The sequence below is a fragment of the Triturus cristatus genome, chromosome 9, assembly GCF_964204655.1.
Source record: "Triturus cristatus chromosome 9, aTriCri1.1, whole genome shotgun sequence".
Taxonomy (NCBI): Eukaryota; Metazoa; Chordata; class Amphibia; order Caudata; family Salamandridae; genus Triturus; species Triturus cristatus.
In genome coordinates, this window is record NC_140592.1 from 1,256,620,968 (window position 1) to 1,256,647,653 (window position 26,686).

The 26,686-nt window shown below is 45.5% G+C and overlaps 1 protein-coding gene across 3 annotated transcripts in view; it reads right to left on the reverse strand.

The window, feature by feature from the left end:
• Positions 1-26,686, reverse strand: part of PRKD1 (protein kinase D1) — a 937,657-nt gene that overhangs the window by 14,833 nt on the left and 896,138 nt on the right. The window contains exon 19 of one of the 3 annotated variants that reach the window (XM_085627362.1): positions 19,054-19,132. The exons of the other annotated variants lie outside the window; for them this stretch is intronic. Coding sequence (XP_085483488.1) covers positions 19,115-19,132 — 18 coding nt within the window. The 3' untranslated portion in view covers positions 19,054-19,114. Of the gene's footprint in view, positions 1-19,053; positions 19,133-26,686 lie in introns of those variants that run through there. 3 annotated transcript variants of the gene reach the window in all.

Sequence of the window (26,686 nt, forward strand, 5' to 3'; positions counted from 1 at the left end):
CGTTAACCGCCTCAAACCCCACTTCATGAGGACGGAGTTGAGTTTGCTCCTGGCCACCGACGATGGGACTGAAGAAGACACAGAGCCCCTTCCGGACCCCCTGTGTGCTAAAGAGAAAGATGGCTCCGTAGAGGGGGTGAGACTTTCGTCCACCCTCACCCCCCAACAGTCCGACGACTGCCGCCAGCTATTTAGACAATTCACAGACCTCTTCTCCCTCACCCCTAGGGTCACCGACTGGTGTGTCCACGACGTAGACACCAGAGACAACCTGCCGGTAAGACACCGAGCCTACCGAGTCCCTGACCGGGTCCGGACCTGCATCCAGACCGAAGTAGCCAAGATGTTAGCCCTAGGGGTGATTGAACCCTCCGACAGCCCATGGGCCAGCCCGGTAGTACTGGTCCCGAAAGCAGCAGCCCCTGGTGTCGCCCCCGAGCTGAGATTCTGTGTAGACTACTAGGGACTCAATGCGGTCACCCGAGCGGACGCTCACCCTATCCCCCGCGCAGACGAGCTCTTCGACCGCCTCGGGGCCGCTCGCTACCTCAGCACCTTTGACCTGCCCTTCGGATACTGGCAAATTGCGCTCACTGAGGGAGCCAAGGAGCGTCCGCCTTCTCCACCCCGGATGGGCACTACCGCTTCAGAGTCATGCCTTTTGGGATGAAAAATGCCCCGGCCACCTTCCAGCGACTGGTGAACCGGGTCCTGGCCGGGCTAGAGGGGTTCAGCGCAGCGTACCTAGACGACATCGCAGTATTCAACTCCCAATGGACCGAACACCTCCAGCACCTCCGACAAGTACTGATTGCCCTGCGCCAGGCAGGCCTAACCATCAAAGCCAGCAAGTGTCAAATTGGACAGGGCTCAGTGATCTATCTGGGACACCAGGTGGGAAGCGGGCAGGTCGCCCCCCTCCAGCCGAAGATCGACGCCATCTTGTCCTGGGAACCCCCCACGACCCAAACGGAAGTCCGGGCCTTCCTAGGCCTCACCGGTTACTACCGGAGGTTTATTAAAAACTATGGCAGCATCGCAGGCCCCCTCACAGAGTTAACCTCCAAAAAGCACCCGAAGAAAGTACAGTGGACTCCCCCGTGCCAAAAAGCGTTCGACGCCTTGAAAGCCGCTATATGTACTGCTCCGGTACTCAAAGCCCCCGACTACTCTCAGGAATTTGTGGTCCAGACGGACGCTTCGGAGCACGGCATCGGGGAAGCCCTCTCACAGTTCAACAACAAAGGCATAGATCAGCCCATAGCCTTCATCAGCTGAAGGTTACTACCTCGGGAACAACGGTGGAGCACCATTGAAAGAGAGACCTTCGCAGTAGTCTGGGCCCTCAAAAAGCTACGGCCCTACTTGTTCGGAACCCACTTCCGAGTTCAAACGGATCATCGACCCTTACGGTGGCTGATGCAAATGAGAGGAGAAAACCCCAAGCTGCTACGATGGTCAATCTCCCTCCAGGGGATGGACTTCACTGTGGAGCATCGCCCCGGGACTGACCACGCCAACACTGACGGCCTGTCCCGATTCTTCCGCGTCAGCGAGGAGAACCCCCAAGTGGGTGGGTAGTTCTCCCCGCCTTTCAGCTGGGGGAGGCACGTGTGAGACCGGCCTTGTGGCGTGGACCCTCCCGACCTGTAAGCAACCCTGCAACCACACCTGATCCCCGGTATCACAGACTTCCGGCCACCATGGCCCAATAAACCCGATGGCCGGCCGGGGCCCCAGCAAAACCCAAGACACTACCACGCATGCCCGGCCGAGGGAGAGAGAAACCCCCAAGCAAGACCGGGAGACGCCGTCTCTGTCACACCTCTGATCTCCTCCCCAAGGAGGGTTTCGATCGGCCACCAGGCCCCCGGTGAGCGGGCGCCTCGCATGCTGGGCGTCTGGAGTCCCTCCCAGACCAACCTGAACAGATCAAAGGGCCGAGCGGCAGGAAATCCCAATACACCGCCCCCAGGCACCAAGACCCCTCTCTGCGAGGACTCCGGACTTCAAAGAAGAGGGGGAGTATAACAAGGGGTGCTGAAGGGACAGGCGGCAGAGAAGACCTGGACCTACGAGAGCCCTGCTGACCGGTTCGCGGCTCGACCGACCTCTGAACCCAAGGACCGAACTCTGAACCATCTGAGCCCTGCTGACGCTGTCGCAGCTCCCCGAACTCTGAACCATCTGAGCCCTACTGATGCTGTCACGGCTCCCCGAACTCTGAACCATCTGAGCCCTGCTGACGCAGTCGCGGCTCCCCGAACTCTGAACCATCTGAGCCCTGCTGACGCTGTCGCGGCTCCCCGAGCTCTGAACCATCTGAGCCCTGCTGACGCTGTCACGGCTCCCCGAACTCTGCTCCATCTGAGCCCTGCTGACGCTGTCGCGGCTCCCCGAACTCTGAACCATCTGAGCCCTGCTGACGCCGTCGCGGCTCCCGAGAATCTGAAACCACCTGTGCCTGCTGAGAGACTCGCGGCGCTCCTATCCAGAAGGATCGGCGGAGATTGCCGAGTGAACCCAAATCCCCCAGCTCCAGGATTGAGAGCTGTACGAAGGATACTCCGCAGAGACACTGAACTTAAAGACTGTCCTGCTACCCCAATACCCCCATCACGACACCGCCGCCGCTTGTGGCATTGATCCAACAGCTGTATCACGGATCATAAAGATCCCCTGAAACTATCGATAAAGTATACTGTCTTACTAAGAACTACTGTGTAGTGTCCCTCTGTCAAATAGTGTAAGCTCAGCGTTTACGGTCCTAGGAACGAGACCCTTCCAGGAAGGGCCTCCCCCCCCATTGCTCGGCCTAACTCTGGGAGAGGTGGGTCAAAGGGTGGTCAGGAACGTATTCTGAAGCCCCCCGGAGAACGCCCTTCCAACACTCCCTTTGATGGATGGTAGAAAGGTTTTAAACGCCAAGGGAATGGCTTGTTGATATGGAGCCAAGCCTCCACCACAGATTCGAGGCCTTTGATCTCCACCTCTCCCAAGTAGCAGTCCCACCAAAAAAGCTAGGCGTTGGTCACCAATTTCAGCTCGGTATGAGCTAGGGAGAGGGTCCCTAGAAGCCCTAACGCCCTAAAGGCAGCTGACATTCACTGACTGCAATGCAAGACTTGTAGATGAGAAAACTCTCTTCCCAAAGGTGGTTTGGATTCGTGGTCGGCAGGAGTGGGGAGGAACGCATATGGGTTCACTTGCTGGCTGAAGCCTGTACCACCAAGCTCTCGAGTGAGGGGTGCTGGGTCAGGACGACAGGCTTCCCATGTGCAGGGCGATGAGAACTGATAATATGGCGTTGGAGCGGGCGCCCTGAAAAGGGCTTAGCCCAGGTTCCCAAGAGTGTATTGGTGAGGGCCTCATTAAAGGAAAGTAAGGGATCAGCACTAGTCTGACACTGTTAAAGCACCTCAGTCAGTACATTCATTTTTGTACCTCCTGAGTGGGGAACTCTGTATCCAAGACCTCAGGAGCTCTCCACATCTCCATGGCAAATGATGCACTCTCCTCAGTGGCTGGGACCAGAGGTGAAAGCAGGCCAGTGTCTAGAGAAGTGGCCAGTTCACTGGCATCTTGGAGATCCTCATACCAATTGTCCGCATGGTAGGACTGAACAAACTCACCTCCAGTATCGTACATGCCATTATCGGAATACATCCCAAAAATATCATGCATAACCGGTGTCCCTTTAGGCAAGGGCACTGTGTCAGTGTCTGAAGGATTGCCCGTGTTTGGAGGAATAAGCAGCATAGACCGCAGCCAAGGTCGGCGCAGCAATGTCTGAGTTTGTTGGCAGTATGGGTTGGATGGCGTCGCGGATCGCGCTCGAACGTGGGACGTGACATTGCGAGGGTGTTTAGTACTGGAGCCAGTACGGATTCGGGAATGATTCCAGAGGGACCTGCTGATGTCAAAGGAGGTCCTGTAGGGGAGATCGGATTGGAAGTCTCTCCGCTCCTTGGGGCCGTAGGCGCACCTGAGGGAGAGGGTGCTGTGCCAAAAATATGTAGCATCACATTCTGAAACTCCTGAACTTGTTGAGTGTAAGGAAATGCCCTTTTTTGGATGGTCACTCCCCCCAGTCTTTTCTGACTGATGCTGCTGGTTTTTTGACCCTGAGAGTGCACTGAGGTCTGCTGACCAGACCTCCGTGCCTGTGCCCTTATCCCCAAAACTAGTATGTTACATTGGCTCTACCCAATTGGCATAATACCAGTTAATTCCTAATATATGGTACCCAGGACCTGTGAGTTAGTCTCCCCTCCAGGATTGCAGCACTGGTTGTGCCACCCTGGGTGTGGCAAGAGTAAAACGAGTCTCCTAGTCTACGACTGCAGACTGCAAGGGCAGTTTCGAACTGCTAGCCCAAATTTGCCATTTAAAAGCCATGGCAAAGTCAACTGTCCCCCTAAAATGTGTGTCACCCCTTTGGCAGGCCTACCCATCCCTAAGTAAGGGTGCAGCATATTTCATGGGCAGAATATGTATTTTACATGTTCTGACAGTAAAAATATGAAATTGTCTTTTGTACTGTGCAAAAGACTTGGGGCCTCATGTAGGTAGCCAAATACCGGTCGGTAACGGCCGATTTTCGGTAATTATACCGTTACCGACCGGTATTTTGGCTATTGGTATGTAGGGGGTCAATTTCTGGGATCGGAATTTACCGATTCGGTAAAACTACCGAATCGGTAAAATTACCGATTCGGTAACGTTACCGATGTGGTAATTTTACCGATTCGGTAATTTTACCGAATCGGTAAATTCCGATCCCAGAAATGATATGTAGGGGGTGTGTGTGGGTGTGTTTACGAGTCGGTATTTACCACCAACTTATAGTTGGTGGTAAATAATTAATGTATGTGTGTATGCATTTTTAAACGCGTAGCAGTGTGCAATGTGGCATACATACATGCCCTTAGGGCATGTATGTGTGCCACATGTGCACACATGGCCGAATCAGGGGTGCAACAGGGTGTCAATGTGACACCCTGCCACCCTTGCATGTTCTCCACCATTACCGAATCGGTATTTACCGATTCGGTAATGAGGCATACCTTCCCCTCAATGGGAAGGTATGCCTCATTACCGAATCGGTAAATACCGATTCGGTAATTACCGAATTGTAACGAATCGGTAAAAAATACCGACTCATTACCTACATACGAGTTACCACTTCTAAAATACCGATTCGGTAACGTTCGGTATTTTAGAAGTGGTAACTGGTATGCTACCTACATGAGGCCCTAGGTCACGCTGTGGCGAGTGCAGGGTTACATGCTGACCCCTCAGCTGTATCAAACAACTCTACATGAAGCCCAACTTGGTTCTCGAGTCAAAATGAATGCAACAAGTTACATTAAGCAACTTTTACAAAGTTGCCACCTTCAATTTTCTGTGTCCTCAACGGTTGCACATGGAGCTTGAACCCTAGACTGCGTTTTGCCCTCCTTTGGAAATGTGCTTACGACTCCTAGGAAAGGCAACAATAGAAGTCTGCGCTGGAGAGAGGTGGTACATCCCTGCTACTGGAAGCCACACGGATGTTGGCCCAATAGGGGAGACCCAAAGCTGAAGCCACCTTTGAAGGGCTAATGGGGAACACTTGATAGAGGGGCTGCCCCATTGTTTAGGCAGACTAGCTGGCACCCTTGAAGGAGAAGGGAAACGTTGTCAAACAGGTTTTCCAGTGATGTGTAGCCCCCTTGGTTGCCACACCTCTTGGTTGGGCTAGAGAGCGCTGGACTCCGAGAGAGAGGTATTCTATCATCTTTGGTGACTCCCGGGATAGCCAGATTCCACACTTCCCAGAAAGTGGTCATCAGGAGGGATGGAACCTGGTAGGCTATTGGCATATAACTTCACCCTACTGTGAGGACATTTTTTGTATATAAATAGAGCACCCCTGGCACCCAGAACTCAGATCTCGATTGGACTGGAAGGAAGACAAAGGAAGAACTGCCCTGCTGCACAAAGTTCCCAGCTAAGAGAGGCTGCAGCGACATGTACTGCATCTGCTGCACCTGGTAGCTACCTAAAAAGAGGGACTGAGTCTGTTGTGTCCAGCTCAAGGAGAAGTCGCCTCCAGAGCCCAGCCAAAGCAAAGAGACTCCAAGGGTCAGCCGACTGACCTCTTGTTCGAAGCACAGAGACACAATTGCTGAAGAAGCCTGCTAAGGGCGAGTAGTAGCCCAGATCCCCTGATCGCTGCTTCCTGTCGTGCACCACTAGGGATCAGGACCGGGTGCTCAGAAGATGCACTCAGGTTCGGTGGACCCAGGAAAGTTGTCGGATTTAGCTGTGGCAGCGACACCGGACAACAGGTTTCCCAGTTGTGACTAGTCGTCTGGAGGGGACCTCGTGGGACATCGAGCACTAGGTCCAGGACCCCTCTCATCACCTGTGTGGACAGAGAAGTCCCTGTAGAAAGACCCCTGTTGATCACGTTGCATCCACAGGATCCTTGAGCATCTCAAGCATCCTATATCCTCAGCATCAGGACCACTTCCATTAAACAAAGATGAAGTGACTGGAACTGCCGGAAGACTGCTTCTTCTGAGGAGATAACTGTTTCAGGGGGCCTTTCTGATCCCTCTGCCTGACTCCCTGCTAGAGTTGTTTGCCCCAAGTAACTCTAACCAACCACATTACAACTTGGTTGACTCGTACCCATTCCCCAAAATCAGTGAAATGTTGTCTACTATTTCTGGAGCCAAATCTTTCACTAAGCTTGACCTAGCTGCGGCTTACCATCAGGTTGAACTGGCACCCAAATCTCGTCACTTGACAGCATTTCTGTTTCCTTAGGGGACATATCAGTACTGCTGTATGCTGTTCCAGCTTGCATTGGCGGGATCAGTGTTTTAGAGGCTTATGACCACTCTGCTGAAGGGCATTGATAATGTTTCAGTATTCCAAGATGACTTTTTGATTCATGCAAGTGAACTTGTTGAAAATAATAAAATTCTGAAACAGGTCCTCATGACCTTTGGTAAAACTACGATTGTGCTCAAAAGAGAGAGATTACTGTTTTTGAAGTCTTCTGTGGAATATGTGGAACAATTCATTTCAAGTGACAGAAAACAACTCAAACCAGGTTTGGTAGAGCCTGTTTTGGAGGCACCTCCTCCTGGAGATAAGGTAGGGGTCAAATGTTTTCTTGACCTCTGTGAATTTTACTCACGATTTATTCCAGAGTTTGCCACTAGGGTCAGACCCATTTCTAACTTATTAAAGGCCAAAACAGAAATATAGTGGGATTCTGAGTGTATGACTGTGTTTGCAGACATTAAGAAGCAGCCGACTAAGGTTAGTGCTCTTAAACCTTACGGCCACAATATTAAATGTTGTTTAACTGTAGATGGTAGCAAATTGGTTGTTGGTGCAGTTTTGACACAGAAGTCTGGTGAACAGGAGTACACAATTGGCTTTGCTTCTAGAGTTCTCAAGGGAAGCTGAAATTCATTATTCGGTCATAGAGAAGGAACTTTTTGCCTGCAGGTGGGCCATCGCAAAGTTCATAAGTTCTCTGTGGCGGAGGCATTTTGTTCTACACACGGATCATAAACCGTTGGTTTCCATCTCAAATGGTACCAACGTCAAGAGCAGTACTCCAAGGATTGCAAGGCTCTCAGGTAGGTTGCTTCAGTTAAATTTTGAGGTTGCTAACATATCGGGGGTAGGAATGTGAGAGCTGAATATTTGTCTAGGTATCTGATCAAGAGTAATGATGAAGATAATGACATGCATGAGGCTGAAAGTTGTTTAATTGCTGCATTTGGTGTAGAAAATGCTAGCCATTTCTCTGAAGTGGAATGGAAAACTGCTACAGCCAATGACATGGCTTTGAGTACTGTGATGAAGCTTGTTAGAGAAAGATGGCCGCAGGAGAGGTTGTTGGATTTTAGTGTTCAACCAATCTTCAAGATTTCTGAAGAGTTGACCATAGTTGATGGCTTACTCATGAGTGCTCATAAATTAATACTTCCCATGCATCTTAGACACTTGATTCTAAAAAAAACTTATGAGAGGCTCCTGGATGCTACGTTCACTAAACGGAGACTATGCATGTCGTATTGGTGGCCTCAAATGGATAGTGAGATTGATTTATTAGTTAAAAGGTGTCCAGTACGTGCACGTGACTTAAAACATCTACTCCACTGTTGTCGCAGATAGATTGTCTATCTGGACCCAAGAAGAAATTGGGAATTGATTTGGTGGGGCCAATTAGTGGTCTGCTTCACAATTCATGCTATGCTTTGGTCCTTATGAATTACTACTCTATATGGCCTTGTGTTAAATTTATAGGTGACCCTAACTCTAAATCTGCGGTGGCGTTTCTTAAAGACGTCTTCATGAGTGATGGCTTTCCAGAGGAGCTGATTTCTGACAATGGGGTACAGTTTGTATCAGTGGAGGTGGAAAACGTTTTAAAAGAGAGTTCCATTAAACATCTCAAGAGTTCACTCTGTCAGCCCCAAATGAATGGTATAGTAGAACACTTTAACCATGTCTTAGAAGAGTGTATACAGTTAGTGTTAGCTAATAAATATGTAATTAGTGCTGCTGTCCAAACTATGTTGTGGTTGTATAGAACCACACCTCATTCAAACACAGGCGTCTCCCCGTTTGAGTCTCTTAAGAGCATAACACCTACTACTCAATTTAGACCTTTTTCAATGTCAAAAATATTAAAGAGTCAGTCATCCATTGAGGATTGTGTTGTAATGTTAAAGAAAGCACAAAATAAGCAAAAGTTTTATTATGATGTCAAAAAAGTGTTAAAAACATTCCGTTTGTGGGGGGGCATGGCCTAACGGTCCAACATGTTGATGTGCTTTAGGCAAGCGCCGGCAGCCATAGACAACATCCTGCTGGATTACTGGCCAATTCCCCCTTCTCGGTCTAGCCCAGGCTCGGGGAGAACGGCGGCTCTACAAGACACGGCATTTGAAGTGAGGAGCGCAACAGAGTGACACTTGTAAAGAGGCTCAGTGACGCTGGGCTGTGCAGCCTGCGGCCCTGTGGGTGTCGGCAGCCTTGTCAGGCTGCAGGGACGCTGCTTAGCCTACCGCTACAGGAAAGCCTGGGAGGCCCTGGGCGGGGGCCTGACTGCCCGATCGGGACTGGTGGCCCGCTTTGTGCGGTGCTGCCGGGTCCCTGCTGTTGGAGAGCCAGGCTGGGGTCTCGCGGCTGGGCTGTGATGCGGAGGGCCTCGTTGGCGTGGCGACAGCCGAGTGCTGGGCTGGCTCGCTCACCTGGCCAGGAGCCCGAGTGCGCCTGCGGTGGCACTGCTGGATGTCCAAGGAGTGGAACAATGATCCCGGCGTGCTCCGCTGTTAAGGCCTGGAGATTCCTGGACCTGACCGGCCAGTGGGCCTAGCAGTTCCTGCCCGGAGGGCGTCTACAGTCTGAATATATCGATGGGGGAGGCCATTCCCGGTTCCGGTTTGACACACGCAGCACCAGGCGAGGACCCCATTAGGGAAGTGAGGGTGGCGTACTCCAGTCCGCTGAAGCGGTCAGGCCAGATGCCGGTGCAGCTTGCAGTCAGGGTTGGTCCCCCTGGTCCACACCTTATATTGTGAGAGATGACGATCCTCCCCCCTCTCAGATCGTTGACTAGCTGGACACCTCCCGGGCCTAGCAGGCCCCATACATCCTTGGCAGTCCACATCATCACAAGAGAATAACTGCCACAGACGGTGAGGGGGCACGGGTAAATGTATTGCATATTGAGGACCCCCAGTATACAGAGCCCTATTGATGACCATAGATAAACCCTTGGGGCTAGCCTCTAAACTGAGCACGATGGACCGCTATAGAGGTACTGGTGCACCAAATGGTAATACTGGTGGAACCCTAGGTGCTACACCAGATAATGTTTGGTTATGAAAGAAGGTTCAAGGGTTCTTCTTCTGTACGTATTTGCCTTATATCCTGTGTTGGAGGAAGTCGTTCTTCGAGGTATTGAACCTCAGTAAGTGATCAGTATGAGTAAGTGAGTACCTCCTCCTCCATTTCTCAGTTCATTTTAGGTAAAGAATTGCTGCCCGGATCCTGGTTGTTATTTTATGTATGTTTATTGTACTTATCCAATATTCATCGCATGCTGCAACTTGACATGTAGAACCCAGACCATTAAACATAGGGTACACTCTATGGGTTCTCATTTTGGTCGCATACTCTTATAAACAAATACCAACCTATAATCCTCTCGCCTACTAACTACTCTAAGATGGTGGCCCTTTTCTGAAAACATAGACACCTCCCCGTGATTCCTCCTGGTTACAAACGGCGCCCACACGCGGCGTACATACGCCATTCAGGTAACAGACATAGATCATGACTGCTGACAGTCCGCACACTGGTAAGTCTAATATGATTTTCCTAGCTTTCCCCTGACACTAATTTTCGCTTATTTATTTCCCCGATGCACTAACGGACCTCTATATGTCCGATCGCGCTCTCCATGATTCCGTTCTTGGGAGGAGCGGACATCACTTAACGGTCCGCCTATCTCCCACCTTACTATGCTCTTAGCGCCTTAAAGCCACTCATGGCAGATTCACTGCTTACTTAATATCCCGGGAGCTGCACCAAAGGACCCCGATACTTCCGATCGCGCTCAACGCGATCACGTTCTCAAAGCCCTTCATGGCAGACTCACAGAACTGCAACCATGCCATCGTGACACGCCACCGGCCTAGTGGGGCCCCTGGAAACTCCTCATCTATGTTTAAAATCCCCGGGAGGCAGACTTATGGATCAGTGGGGCATATTAACAACGAGGCGATAAAAAATTACCGCCGCTTTTGCGGCCGTTTTCGGCCGAAAAGCGGCGATAATTTTATCGCAATATCATCAAGGACACGCTAGCGCGTGTTTCCTTGATGTAGAGCCCGTTTTTTCACAGCCTCGCCTCGCATCGCTAATGAGATGCAAAAGAGGCGTGGCTGTGAAAACAACACATGTTAATATCGTGAAGGCAGCTTCGCGATATTAACAAGGAGGTGCAGCGATAAAAAAATCGCGCTACCTCAGCCTTAACTCAGGAATTTAACACCTGTTAAATTCCTGACTAAGGCATACTTTTAATGGGATATGGATTATGCTGATAGGACCACAGGGTCCTATCAGCAATGTTATCGCTGTTTTCAATGGAACATCGCTGGAAAACCAGCGATGTTTCATTGAAAACTCCGCTATCGCTGAAATATTATCGCCATAGTGCTATGCGTTGTAAATATAGAGTTATCATGGCGATAATATTCAGCGATAGCTGGCGATAATTTTTCTGTCGCTATGAACGGCCAGCGATAATTATCGCTGGCCGTTGATAATATGCCCCTAAATGTGTTTGAGCCCAATCTACTCGATAACGTTTTGTGAAAATTGGACTTTAACAGACAGTCCGCCAAGCTTTTATCTCACCATGATCTAAATCTCTCACTTCCTCGGAAGGCTCATCCTGAGAACTGCATATTTTCCCTTCGCTGTAAAAGTAATTTTAAACCGAGTGAATATAAAGAGTCACCGGTTTAACAGGGCACCATAGTGATCTATAAAACGCCTGCACCTAACGTTAGCAACATTAATGCCCTCAAATTCGAAACGACGAGGCACTGAGTGGCCTGACTGTACACACTAATATGAATGTCAGAGCAACTATTTTACGAATCACAATTTGTGTTTGACTGTTTTAATTGGATAAAAAAACTGAGAAATGCTTATCTATGTTCTAGATGAACATTGTTGAAAGATTTTTCAATCCATTTAATCCTGATTGGAACTACAAGACCTGACATGAACTTGTACAAAAGGTATATCAAATTTATGCAATTATGTCTGCTCACGTTGTCCGAACCAAGAGCACAAACATGTTTATCTCTAAGACCTATAACACAATGTAAGGTTCATTCTGGCTCGCCCTGCATGCCATCACCAATGCATATGGGACTAGCGTGATTGACCTATACCCCACTAAACATGGCTTATTTGGATAATGAACGCCAGCACTAGTGCTAAGAATGCACAAAATTACGAGGCAGTCATTTGTAACACTCGCAATCCTGTCACTAAATCTTGCACTCTGTCCTCTCAGTAACTCCTTGAATTTGGAATGCCAGCACCAGAGCTAAGCATGCATAAAATATGTAGCAGTTTTTCATGACACTCACAACCTTGTCACTAAATGTCCACTCTGTCCCCTCAGTAATGTCACCTTACGCACATGTGGACTGTAATGCATGGCAGATAACTCATTATTACAACTCACCCCCTGCCGCAAAGCACCTGGTGGAGGCTATGCATAACTACTGGAAAAGGAACACAGATTCTCTTGTCTAATTTCCTTACAGCCTTGAGGAAGCCCAGGACCGGATGACCATGTAAGGGCGAAACACGTGTCAGCTGTTTGAGAGTTCATTTTGTGTTCTACCTTGCGATGAATATTGGATAAGTACAATAAACATACGTTAAATCACAACCAGGATCCTCGCACGTAATTCTTTACCTAAAATGAACTGAGAAATGGAGGCGGAGGTACTCACTTACACCTTACGCTACACCAGATAATGCAACTTTGTTGGCTGCTATTACCTAGTCCAGAGAAGTGCTAGATGCCAAAATTAGGGCGGTGGTGTTGGATGTAGCGCTGCTGCGCCAGGATCTTCGTAATGCAGTGAAGTGTATTACCAAAGCTGAAACCCGGGTCTCTAGTGTCGAGGATATAGCCACTACGCTCCCAGGGTTCGAAAAATCAAAACAAAGTTACTAGACCTGCAGGTTTAGTAACTTAAAAAATCTACTCAACCTAACTGTAATGCACTTGACCTCTGTGAGCAAATGCGACAAGTTAACAAGATTTAAAGGCATTTTTATTGCCCATTCACTTTGTGAGCAATAAAGATGGCTTTAAATCTTGCTATCTTGCCACATTTGCTTTACTGTCAGAGACAGAGTTCAAAAGTCAATTTGTCTTTCTACTCGCTAGAAAGGGCAAGTAGAACCTAAAAATAGCTTGGCCAAATTAAATCTGTCTAGCAAATGTGAGCAGGCGAGTGGATTTTTCGTGCCCTGGCTCCAAAAGAAAGTCAATACCCTGGTGACACGGGTGGATGATGCTGAAGAGTGAGCCCGCAGAAATAAACTCTGCTTTTTGGACTTTCCAAGAGAGAGGATATGGGTAAGTTCCTCCCCCTCTGGATTACTAAGTGGATTTCACCATATGCACTCTCCTCCTGCTTTATTATTGAACGTGCTCACAGGGCTTTGGTAAACAAGACCCCTCCCAGTGCCCAACCACGGCCTGTCATCGCCAAGATCCTCAATTTCTTTGACTGGGATACCATCCTTCTATTGACAAGATTTCAAGAAAATCTCCCATTTGAATCTCACGGCATTATGATCTTTTCAGAGAACACCAAAATGGTCCAACGGCAGCACCATTCCTTTAGGGCTGCGAAGGCCCGCCTCCAAGATCTTAAAATGTCCTACATGCTCCTATTTCCAGCCTGTCTGCTTGTGATTTACTACTCTTGAATGCTATTCTTTGACACCCCAGAGAAGGTTTTTGCCTGGACAGACTAAGTGATACCTGTAAAGCCTCATACACCGCCACATCCTGACTTGGATTAGTCCCCAGCGACCCACGCCAGCAACAGTCTAAGCCTAAAGAGTAGCATCATCCCAGATCCCGATCTTCATGGCGTTCAAGGCCCCGAACTGAGGAACTGGCAGACACCGTCAAATTGTAGGGGTCAGATGCATGGCCTGTTGTGCTGGGACGATCTCCATTGCCGGGATAGAAGACACGTTGTTTAAGCCTGAACATTCCGTATGATGGCACACTACATTGGCTGCACTTCTGAATAGTTGCACTCCGAACCTTCCAGAAAGACTATATGTTGATGGAGCATATGGGGATCCATTGGACTGGCCCAGTCCCCAGCTTCCGTTGAGGTTGGGCTCCCCTTTGCAACAGATACTTCAATGGTTCTGAAGTATTGGGATGGTGGTTGGGTGGGTTACAAAGTTGTTGTTAGTTTCTTATATTCTATGCGCAATTCTGGTGCTTTCTTTATGGTAGCCCTGCTTATGGACAGTCTGCCACATATTCGTTTTGTGTCCAGATGACTGATGCAAATGCTTATGCTGCACTAGGGAGACTCCACATTGTCAGTTGGAATGTTTGGGGGGTCCTAGATAAAGTGAAACGGGGTGCAGGGCTTCCCCAGGCCAAACGATTACAGCCTGATATGCTATTATTGCAGGAGACACACCTCCTGGGGTCTAAAGCTCCCTGTGTGGCTCGCTTTGGTAATGTGCAAACCTTTCACTCTGGTTTTACAAGAGGTTCTCAGCGAGTGGCTATTCTTATACACCGCAGAGTTCCCTTTCAGTCTCTGAAGACCTAGGTAGGCACTCAGGGGAGATTAGTTCTTGTGGCAGGGACTATGCATGGGGAATCCATAGTTATTGGCAGTGACTGTGCCCCTCCACCACTTAGTCAAACCTATGCAGTTCGACTCGTAGACAAGTGGGGATTTCTTGTCAGTGGGATATCCATCATCGAGGAGACTGGAACGATGCTATGTATCCAGATTGCGATAGATGGCGAGCATCTGGGTCGGTGGTTGAGGTGCAGAATCTCGCCTGAGACCCCTGGCAGACGTAGTGGGATGGGTGGACACGTGGAGAGCCCACCACCTCACTGAGACAGGCTATACCTTTTATTCTTCAGTACATGGGTCGTTCTCCCAGCTCGATTACATATTTGTGTCGATGGGCCACGCTCACAAAGTGTCTTAGGTAGAGATACTGCCCAGAGGGCTGTCCGACCACTCCCAAGTGGCATTATGGCTTCTGGTGGGCCCCTGTTGCCCTTCTTTTCATTGGCGAGTCTCTCCCTGGCACTTGAAGTAGCCGACATATAGAACACATTTACTCCGCACTGTGACCGAATATTTCTCCCTTAAAGGGCTGACTGCCTCCTCGTAGAGTATTCTGTGGGAGGCAATGAAGCCCACTATACGTGAAGTTGACGTATGTTTCTGTGCGGCCGAGCGCAAACAACGTCTGAATAAATCATCACAGATTGAAGCTCAAATTCTGGATTTGGAGATGCAAGTGAAGAAGGAGGAGGGGGGACGGGCGCACCAACACTTGGTCGACAACCGTATCTGGGGGAACTACTGGAGGAGGTCAAGTGTGTCTGACTAGCATCTCAGAGCAGGATCTATTAATGAGATACGTCTGGAAAATTACTATACAGGCTTTGTCAGAATGCTCTGACAGCAGTTCAGGTCCCAACGATTTGTGACAAACATGGTACGGCCCTCACCAATCCAGGTGCGGTAGCCAGCAGCTTTGCCGGCTTTTATCGGACCCTATGCACAAATTGAGACGTCTTGGCCAATGCACAGGTTGCCGTTTTTTTAGATGATCTACCCCGGAAGGCTTTGTCGGCTGTGGCTATGGGGTCACCAGAGGTTCCCCTCACAGTCTAAGAATTGGATGCATCCCTGTCGGAGCTGCGCTTGGGAAAAGCCACACGCCCAAACGGGTTTCCCAGTGAATTCTTTAGAGCATATATGCTGCTGCTGGGCAGTTATTGCTTGGACACGATCCAGGCCGTGCTCAAGGAAAAGCGCATGCCCCCGGAATGGTGACACGCTGAGATAATGATGTTTCCTAAGCCAGGTCGCCCCCCAGATCTTCATTCCTCATATCGTCCAATGTCCCTTTTGAATATAGTGGCCAAGTTGTCGGCGAAGGCCCTAGCCAATAGATTGATGCTCATGTGACCGACCTGGTGCATCCTGATCAGACTGGCTTCATGCCTTATCGTGCTATGCGTCACAACATCCATTTGGCTCACAACGCTATAGCCACTGTGGATCACCTGGAACATCCAGCAGTATTACTCTTAGCAGATATAGATAAGAAATTGGACTTAGTTAGTTGGACCTACTTATTTGCACCTCTGCGGCGACTTAATATGGGCCCTCGTTTTCTTTCCTACATTCAGTTGCTATACACGGACCTGACGGCTTCTGTGTGTGTGGCGGGCTCGATATCTTCCTCTACCCATCAGACATGGTACCAGGCAGGATTGTCCCGTCTCCTCTCTTATTTGCTTTGGTCTTTGAGCCATTGGCCGCATGGGTTAGAATAGATGCCTTAGTCCGCGGCTCTGAATGGTCGTTTGGAAGTCTCAGACCTTATTGCGCTGTACGCCGATGATGTCCTATTCTTCCTCACAGACCAAAATACATCCCGCTCCAGGATCCTACGAATGATGAAGGTGTTTGGGGAGACATCGGGAACATATATGAACATCGGCAAGTCTATATTATCGCTGATGCAGGGGTCGCTGTGCGATAGCATGTGGGTTGCGGACTTGTCCGTGGCAGTGGACAGATTTCATTAGCTGGGCGTCTTCTTATCAAGCAGTCAGTCGATCTCCTGAAATTGCATTCTGGCACCTTTGATGGAACGTGTGAGGACTGAGATTAGATAGTGGTCTCATTTGCCTGTGTCCCTCTGCGGCTGCTCCGCCATCTTCAAGATGATATCCCTTCCTGCCTACTTTATTAACTGCAGAACTGCCCCTGTTTGATTCCTCATGTGTGGTTTCAACAGATCAATGCAATAGTGGGTCAGTTTCTGTGGGGGGGGGGGGTGATGCCGGGTGGTTCTACAAACATGCTTTCAATCTACGTACTGTGGGGGTATCGCAACCGCAGATGTCCAATCTTACCATGCAGCCTCACATTTGCAGGTGCTTAATTAATGGCGGTACAGCCCCAGAGACAACCCGGAATATGCAGTTGAACGCTGGGTGATGGGAGATCTATCCCTTCGCAAGTATTTATATAGTAGGTCAGAAGTGAGTTCTCTTCTCCCAGCAGTGAGGGTGGTGATTCTGGTGCTGAGACAGTCCCTATGCAGGTTTGAGTGGTGAGGTCGTCCTATGCAGGAGACCCCGCTGTAGCGGACAGAATTATTCTCCATCTGGCTGGTCTGCGGGGCTTCCGGGGATGGGACCACATTGGCATTTCTTCTTTGGCAGAAGTGATGCATGGCCTTATCCTTAAATCGTTCCAGGAATTCCTATAACGCCGTCATGCCCTAACCCAATACATCAACAGTCTTTCAGCCCTTCCAGAATTTAATCCATTGGAGGGCAAACTCGTAATGGGGGACCTTGGTGGCCATAAAATAACAAAGATCTACCAATCTTTAATCACAAATAGCACCACCACATTTGGTGCCCTTCGGGCGGCATGGCAGAGGGATCTGGGGAATATTGAAGATGATCATTGGGTGGAGGCGTTGTAGTCCCTGTGAGGGACTGCGATATCCTCTCGCCTGCGACTGATTCAATTTAAATATTTACATTGTGCTTACTTCACCCAACATAAGTACTGGAGAATGGGACTTATTAATTCCCCCACCTGTCTGGGGTGTGGTGACGCGGACGGTACCTTTTTACATGCAGTGTGGGCCTGTGGCACTCTTGCTCGGTTCTGAAGGGGGGTTGTGGCGTACCTGGCCAAGGTTCTGGCTTGGGATATTCCCATGTCCCCGAAACGACTTTTATTACATAGCACTGAGGCGATAGGTCGCAAAAGATACAGACGTCACTTGCTATTTCTTGGCAGTACCCTTGCTAAGCGAGACATCGCCAGACATTGGAGGGCTGAGACTAAGACCGTGTTGGGCATCCGGAAGAAGGGTATGGACTTCTGTATGGGCCTAGAGGTACCTGTATTTCAGGCGAGGAGATGCCTCACAGAAACATCCTAAAATGTAGTAGCCGTGGGCAGACTACAGTGGCTGGTTTCTTGAGCTGATTACCTCTATGGAGATGCATTTAGAGACTGAGATTCAGCAATGTGGCGTGGACACACGTACTGCTTCATAACTCAAGTGTACGGTGGACCATGGCTGTGGGCTGGGTGGGCATGGGGGGTACTGGGGGGTTAAAGCACATATAGTTACGTTTTTAAACTGTATTTTTCTCGCTTTATTTGCACTACTGCTTGGTCTAAGCACAGGTAATAATGCCAAGTCACTGATTAATGATCCGGTCCGCCTTTTTAATCCAATTAAAATGTGTTGTGAAACCTAAACATTGCATTTGTGGTGGGAGATTGGGTGTCCATTAGAACACCTGTATTTGTTAAAAAAGGTGACCAAAAGTTCTCTGATCCAGCAGTCATAGCCAAAGTATGTGGTAATACTGTAAGAGTAATGGGACCCAACTGGTGGAACACTGCCAAGGTGGGCAAAGTCCATGAGAGCTTAAAGGAAAGGTGTTCAATTAGAGATCAATCTAAATACAAAAATCAAGATCAGTCTAAATACAAAGATCAAGATCAATCTAAATACAAAAATCAAGATCAGTCTAAATACATAAATCAAGATCAATCCAAATACAAAAATCAAGATCAATCTAAATACAAAGATCAAGATCAATCTAAATACAAAAATCAAGATCAATCTAAATACAAAGATCAAGATCAATCTAAATACAAAGATCAAGATCAATCTAGATACAAAGATCAAGATCAATCTAAATACAAAGATCAAGATCAATCTAGATACAAAGATCAAGATCAATCTAAATACAAAGATCAAGATCAATCTAAATACAAAAATCAAGATCAATCCAGATACAAAGATCAAGATCAATCTAAATACAAAAATCAAGATCAATCCAAATACAAAAATCAAGATCAATCTAAATACAAAGATCAAGATCAATCCAAATACAAAAATCAAGATCAAAATGATATGTAATCAGATAAACACATTTTGCCAAATGGAGGTTAGGCTGTCAATGTCAAGCGTCCATGGATTGGTGCTCTTCCAGGGGCACCTGTGCAAAGGAGTGTTTGGTCCCGTAGAGCACCACTGAGGGTCCTCTAGGCACTAAGAGCATTATTAGCAGTGTATGTATGTAAAGTATCTCAGTTTTTTTGTAGTAAAATGTAATGTGATAACTTACATCCGTGTCCTATTTTTCTAATGTCTCCCCGTCATCTTGTTTTGATAGGCAGGTATATTGTTTTACCATCATATTTAATGTTTCTTTCATCTAGGTGTCAATCTTGTACTATTATTTGTAAAGAAAAAAGAAATCAGAAAACTCAATGTAGTATTCAAGTAACATTAAGCATATGTTTGCATTACAGGGACATGTGTGGTATACTCTGGGGCAATGTTCCATTGTAGAATGCATTAGTGTAAGAGTGCTTTTTGCAATGTTGGGGAGTGTTTTTTTAACAGAGCTGCGTCTCACCTGGAGCGGCTTGGGTGATTTCCATTGCGATTACTTACCAATAAATCCGCACCTTTAAACTCCTGTGTGTGGAAACTAGCTTGTTTTACATGTCCTGTAGATTAGTTCGTTATCTGTACTGATACATGAGGACATTGCCTGTAGATGAGGTCTTTTTTGTACTAATAGACCAGGGCATTTTCAGTGATGAAAGCATTAGTAGTACTGATAGAGGAAGACGTTATCTGTACTGATAGGCAACTGACGTTCCTATATGGTAGTGTGTTACCTTTACTGATAAATGAGGGCATTGCCTATAGATAAAATGCAAGGGCATGCTTTGTACTATAAGAGGGGTACTGATGGATGGGGGCTTTTTTAACAGAACAGGGTAGTGTATGTGATAGTATATGAAGGCATTATCAGTATTGATAGAGGAGGGCGTGATGTGGGAGGACATTATCTGTACTGATTGGCGAGGGTACTGCCTATATATATAAGGATATTTTTCTTACTGATAAATTAAGGCATTTCCTATAGATGAGGATACTACCTTTAGATTAAGGCCTTATCTGTAATGATGCACAAAGACATTGTCTACAGATGAGAGCATTATCTGTACTAATAGATGAAGGCATTGTTTGTATTCATGGAGGAGGGCATTATCTGTACTGATAGATGAGGGCATTTTTGTATTCCTAGATGAGGGCATTATCCCTACTAATAGATAAGGGCATTGTTTGTCTTCATAGATGAAGGCATTCTCCGTACTGATAAATGGGGGCATTATTTGTATTCACGGATTACGGCATTATCTGTACTGATAGATGAGGGCATTGTTTGTATTCATAGATGAGGGCATTACTTGTATTCATGGACGAGGGCATTATTTGTACTGATAGATGAGGGCATAGTTTGTATTCACAGATGAGAGCATTATCCGTACTGCTAGAAGAGGGCATTTTTTTGTATTCATATATGAGGGCATTATCCGTACTGATTGATGAGGGCATTGTTTGTATTCATAGATGAAGGCACTATCCAAACTGATAGATAAGGGCATTGTTTGTATTCATGGAGAAGGGCATTATCCGTACTGCTAGAAGAGGGCATTATTTTGTATTCATATATGAGGGCATTATCCATACTGATAGATAAGGGCATTGTTTGTATTCATGGAGAAGGGCATTATCTCTACTGATGGATGAGGGCATTTTTTTGTATTCATATATGAGGGCATTATCCGTACTGCTAGAAGAGGGCATTTTTTTGTATTCATATATGAGGGCATTATCCATACTGATAGATAAGGGCATTGTTTGTATTCATGGAGAAGGGCATTATCTCTACTGATGGATGAGGGCAATTTTTTGTATTCATAGATGAGGGCATTATCCGTACTAATAGATGAGGGTATTATTTGTATTTATAGATGAGGGCATTATCCGTACTGATAGATGAGGGCATTATTTATATTCATAGATCAGAGCATTATCCGTACTGATAGATGAGGGGATTAATTGTATTTACAGATGAGTGCATTATTTGTATTCATAGATGAGGGCACTATTTGTATTAACAAATGAGGGCATTATTTGTATTCATAGGTGAGGGCATTATTTGTATTCACAGATGAAGGCATTATTTGCATTCATAGGTGAGGGTATTATTTATATTTACAGATGAGGGCATTATTTATATTCATAGATGAGAGCATTATCCGTACTGATAGATGAGGGGATTTTTACAGATGAGGGCATTATTTGTATTCATAGATGAGGGCACTATTTGTATTAACAAATGAGGGCATTATTTGTATTCATAGGTGAGGGCATTATTTGTATTCACAGATGAAGGCATTATTTGCATTCATAGGTGAGGGTATTATTTATATTTACAGATGAGGGCATTATTTGTATTCTTAGATGAGGGCATTAGTTGTACTGATAGATGAGGGCATTGTTTGTATTCACAGATAAGGGCGTTATTTGTACTGATAGATTAGGGCATTATTTGTATTCACAGATAAGGGCATTATTTGTACTGATAGATGAGGGCAATATCTGTACTGATAGATGAGGGCATTATGTGTATTCATAGACAAGGGCATTATCCATACTGATAGATGACGGCATTATCCGTACTGATAGATGAGGGCATTATTTGTATTCATAGATGAGGGCATTATTTGTACTAATAGATGAAGGCATTGTTTGTATACATAGAGGAGGGCATTATCCGTACTGATAGATGAGGGCATTATTTGTATTCATAGATGAGGGCATTATCTGTACTAATAGATGAAGGCATTGTTTGTATTCATAGATAAGGGCATTATTTGTACTGATAAATGTGGGAATTATTTGTATTTATGGATGAGAGCATTATTTGTACTGAAAGATGAGAGCATTAGTTGTATGCACAGATGAGGGCATCATTTGTATTCATAGATGAGGGCATTATTTGCATTCACAGATGAGGGCATTATCCATACTGATAGATGAGGGCATTAGTTGTATTAACAGATGAGGCCATTATCTGTACTGATAGATGAGGGCATTATGTGTATTCATAGATGAGGGCATTATCCGTACTAATAGATAAAGGGATTGTTTGTATTCATAGATGAGGGCATTATTTGTATTCATAGATGAGAGCATTACTTGAATTTACAGATGAGGGCATTATCCGTACTAATAGATAAGGGCATTGTTTGTATTCATACAATGAGGTCATTATCCGTACTGATAGATGAGGGCATTGTTTGAATTCACAGATGAAGGCATTATCCGTACTGATAGAGGAGGGCATTATTTGTATTCATGGATAAGGGTATTTTTTTTTTTGTGACCTCATTCGCCATCAGATAAATTGAGCTCATTCAAATTGCTCCTGCGGCCCCCCTTCCAACTGGAGAGCTCCATATCTAGATGGCTATGCTTTACACAGAGCTTCTCTGCAAATTGGTTCTGTATCTCTCGGGGGCACCTCACAGAAACCAGAGAGAATTAGTTAATAGGTTTAAAGGCTTAATCATTGGACTAATGTGAACAATTAATATTTTATTGATCTAAGGTGTCCAACCATCCTTCGCACGGGGCCCATTGCCTTTATCTGATCTAGCTCTGTCCAGCTTTATTACATATTTAATGGAGATCACCCAATCTAAAAAGGTTGCAGAGTTATTTTTAACAACAGAAAAAGTCTAAACACGCACTACCATGTATTCAAAGATGGACTGGTGTGGCATGCTACTGGGGATTCACTTTCTTATCCTCAAGGTGTAAATATTAGAACAAACGAATCAGTTGCATCTCCTATCGAGGAGATGTCCCCCAGTGCACCGCACAAGAATCCCACTAAGTTATTTATTATTAAACCATTTTTTACAAATTTCTCTTCGTGCAATTAAAATTAAATATAAACATGAACTTTTCTCTCCTTTTGACATAGAACCATAATGTGGAAACAACCCAAAGAAGACTAAGTTTAAGCTTACCTGCGTGGTTATACCAAAAATGCTTTCCATACCTCTATTTACTAATCCCAAAATTGACTTAACTTTGGGAAGTTAAAAACATATGGATATAATTCGCTTTGATCTGGAGACGCTTTGGACACTTTGGAACTGGACCCTTTGAGAAGTTTGAGAGCTTTAGAGGAGTCCAGTGCGCCCTGTGAATACAAAAGATATTATTTCTTTTTAAATTTGCAGGTTGCACTGCCGCGTGTAGAATTTCATGAGATACTTGCCATACTTTTTCAATGTTGCAGCCAGGCAAGTTATCTCCCCATAGCTCCGTTGGCAGTTTTAAGTCGCCCTCTTCCAGGTCCAAAAGTAGCAAATATAGAGTCGCCACCTCTTTTTTCTTTGCAAGATTCTTGAATAACGTTGTTTCCAGTTCATTTGATATGCCCACATCCATCCCGACAGACTGGTGGCAACTTCTTATTTGCCAATATTTAAATTTAGATGATCCCTTGTCCATCATTAAGTTCATATCCTCCCAAGATAGTAGAATTCCATTTGGGGCTAGCTGTCCCCATCGCTGAAGTCCTACTCTTATTAGGGGAAATTATAAAACATCTCTAGTCCATCCTGGTGATCCTGATGCGTTCCATATGGGGTCAAGGGCACTGAAATAGCTGATTCTTGAAGTTTTCTTGATCTTGGCCCAGGTGGTTGCTAAGCTGTGTAGTGTTTTTAGGCAAACTTTTTTGAAGAATCTTGAATCACCAAATTTGTATAAGAAACCTTGGTTCCCATTCTCCACTTCCAGAAGCATCTCCTTGAACATTACGCCAATATCGGAAGCATCTGGTATATTGATTAGCATTTTTCCTGCCCTTAGAGAGAATACCCTTGCATATAAAACTAAGTCTGGGAGACATAGTCCTCCTTTATTCTTTTTCCTTCGTAGCTTCTTCCACGAAATTCGAATTCCTTTCGAAAGCCCAAATAAAGGTGTTTAGTTTTGCCTGCAAAGCCTTCAAAGTTTTCTCGTTAAATGCTAACGGAATATTTTGTAGTAAAAAGATTATTTTTTTCAACGGCATCATTGTTATTAGGTGTATTCTCCCAATCAGAGTCAAAGGAAGATAGGCTCATCCTGTTATGGAGTTTTGTATTTCTTTTCCGACTTTGTGGAGATTTGTTTCTGTAATTTTATCAATGTCTTCAGTAATCAATATTCCCAAACATCTTATTGTTTTTTTTGTTGGCTAAATGCAATCTCTCAGATTTCAGACCATGCATTCAGTTTTAGCTTCGTTTATTTCATAGCCCGAAATCTGTCCAAATTTCTGTGCTTCCTGATATATTAACGGAAGGGTAATATTTGGGTTTGTCGTATATATCATGAGATCATCGGCATATAATGCCACCTTTTTCTCCCATTCACTAAATTTAAATGCAGGTATTTTGGGCGTAGTTCTAAACTTTTACGCCAACGGTTCTATGTATAGGTTAAAAAGCATAGGAGATAACGGGAACCCTGACGGGTGCCTCTTTGAATTTTAACTAAATCAGACAAGTTACCGTTTACCAAAGTTCTGGCTGAAGGCGATCTGTAAATCATAGAAATGGACCTACAATTATTTTTTCCCAAGTTGCTTTCTTTTAGTATGAATTTTAAATAGGCCCAATTCACTCTATCAAACGCCTTCGTGGCATCTATTATTATTACTGCCAGAGGGATTTTGTGTAGGGTCGCTATGTCTATTGCTCCAACCAAGTTATAGGTGAGGTCTCTTATCCCCTGCCTCTAACAAATCCCTTCTGATCTCGGTGCAATAAGCTCTCTGCCACCCCGTTCAATCTCTCTTCCAATATTTTTTAGAAGATCTTATTGTCTATATTGAGCAGAGAGATTGGTCGATATGAGTCACATGAAAGAGATGGTTTAGAGGGTTTGAGGATTAATGCTACTGTTGCCTCGTTCCATGAAGGTGGTTTATCTCCGCCTTTTTCAAAGATGTGGGTGAATAGTGTCATCATGATTGGTAAGAGAGCTTCTTTTAAAACCTTATATAGTTCCGCAGGTAACCCATCCGGGCCGGCAGCTTTCCCAGATTTGCCCGATGTTATAGCCTTTCTAATCTCAACCCCTGAGATAGGCATATCCATATTTCTAGATAAATCGTCAGTGATTCTGTTTATAGGTGTCTGGCCCATCCAATTCCTTATCTCTAACTCCTGAACATCTAGCGTTTCATGGTATACCTTCTCGAAATGTAACTGGAAGGCTTTTTCAATATCATTTGAGGACTTGAAAATTACTCCCTGAGCATCTGATTTAATCTCATTAATGTTACTTCTGGCCAGATCTTGTTTTGTCTTCCATGCCAAGAGTTTCCCGCAATTCTCTCCATACTCGAAATGAGCTATTTTGCTGGCTTGCCATTTCTTTTTTAGCATCGACTCTAAGATCACCCCCAGGTCTAATTTGAGAGATTCTAATTTTCGAATAGTGTTAACATTTGGTAAAGTTCTTTTCCGTATATTAAGGTCATATTCTATTTTCTGTATTTCTCTTTCTATAGTCTCTATTTCAGCTTTGTATTTTTTATGTCTAGCGAATTGTATGGCAGTTATTTGACCCCTTATGAAGGTTTTATAAGCATCCCACACCACCTGTATTGGGACAGTACCAAGGTTCATCTGAAAAAAGCTCTCTGTTTCAAATGTTAGTATCTCTATTATATCTTCCTCCAGGAGAATAGCGCGCTCCAATGTCCATCTACTGGAAGTTGGTCTAATTGGCACATTAAGTGTTAAAAATACTGCTGAGTGATCGGACAGATGCATCCCCACATGTTTAACATCTTGGACCCATTGTTTTAAAACTGTATTTAAAAGGAAATAATCTAGTTTCGATTTATGACCATACTTTTTGTTGTGAAATGTATAACCTCTCTTATTACCCATTTTTGACCTTCAGACATCATACCACGCTCGCTGTTTCATCGCATTTTGAATTAGTGCTCTTGTTTTAAAGTTCTGGATGGCTCTACTTGTTCTTGATTTGTCTAATACTTGATCCAAGACTACATTATAATCCCCTGCTAATAATAGTGGGTCTGTATAATTTAACAGTTCTGATAATAAATTCTTAAAAGGAGTTGTGTCATCCGTATTTGGGCCATAATAACCCAAAATTGTGAACTTGTAAGAGTGGATCCTTATTTTGGCTATAGCCCATCTTCCCATTTTGTCCACTGTACTGGTCTCCAAAGCGATAGCCACATTTTTCTTTATAATAATTGCTACGCCTTTGGATGGAAATGACTGAGTTGTACAAACCACATCTTGGATCCATTTCCTAGGTGTACATAATGAACGTAACTCATTTTCTAGCAGATGGGTTTCTTGTAAAATAAGAATCTGCTCAAGGGTATTTCTTAAATATTGAAAGATTTTTTGCATTCTGTAATTTGTTCTTAGTCCATATAAATTCCAGGAAAGCACCTTTAATTTAAGGTCTTGATCACCTGGTAAACGACTCATCTCTGGGATATCTTTGCTATAATATGGGTTTTATTATGGCGATTTGGACATTTTGTTTTGTTTTTTTCCCGCTGCTAACAACCCTGTGCTCCCCTCCCCCTCACCTTCTCCCTGTAGGGGACTCTTCCCTGGAGAACCCCTCTATCTTTTTTCCATGGCCTCTACCCAGGCCTATGGAGTCTCCCCTTCAGGTCAAGACTCTAAAAAGATTTAGGAAGTATCGAAGAATTTTATATCTCGGAGGCTATTTGTTTCTTTACTTTGCTGCCTCATGGTCTTCCGATATTGATTTAAAAAAGATTTCGGCATCTTCTACCCTTCTGAATACCTGCATCTTATTATTATGCATTACTTTTAGTGATGCTGGAAATTTTAATTGTGCT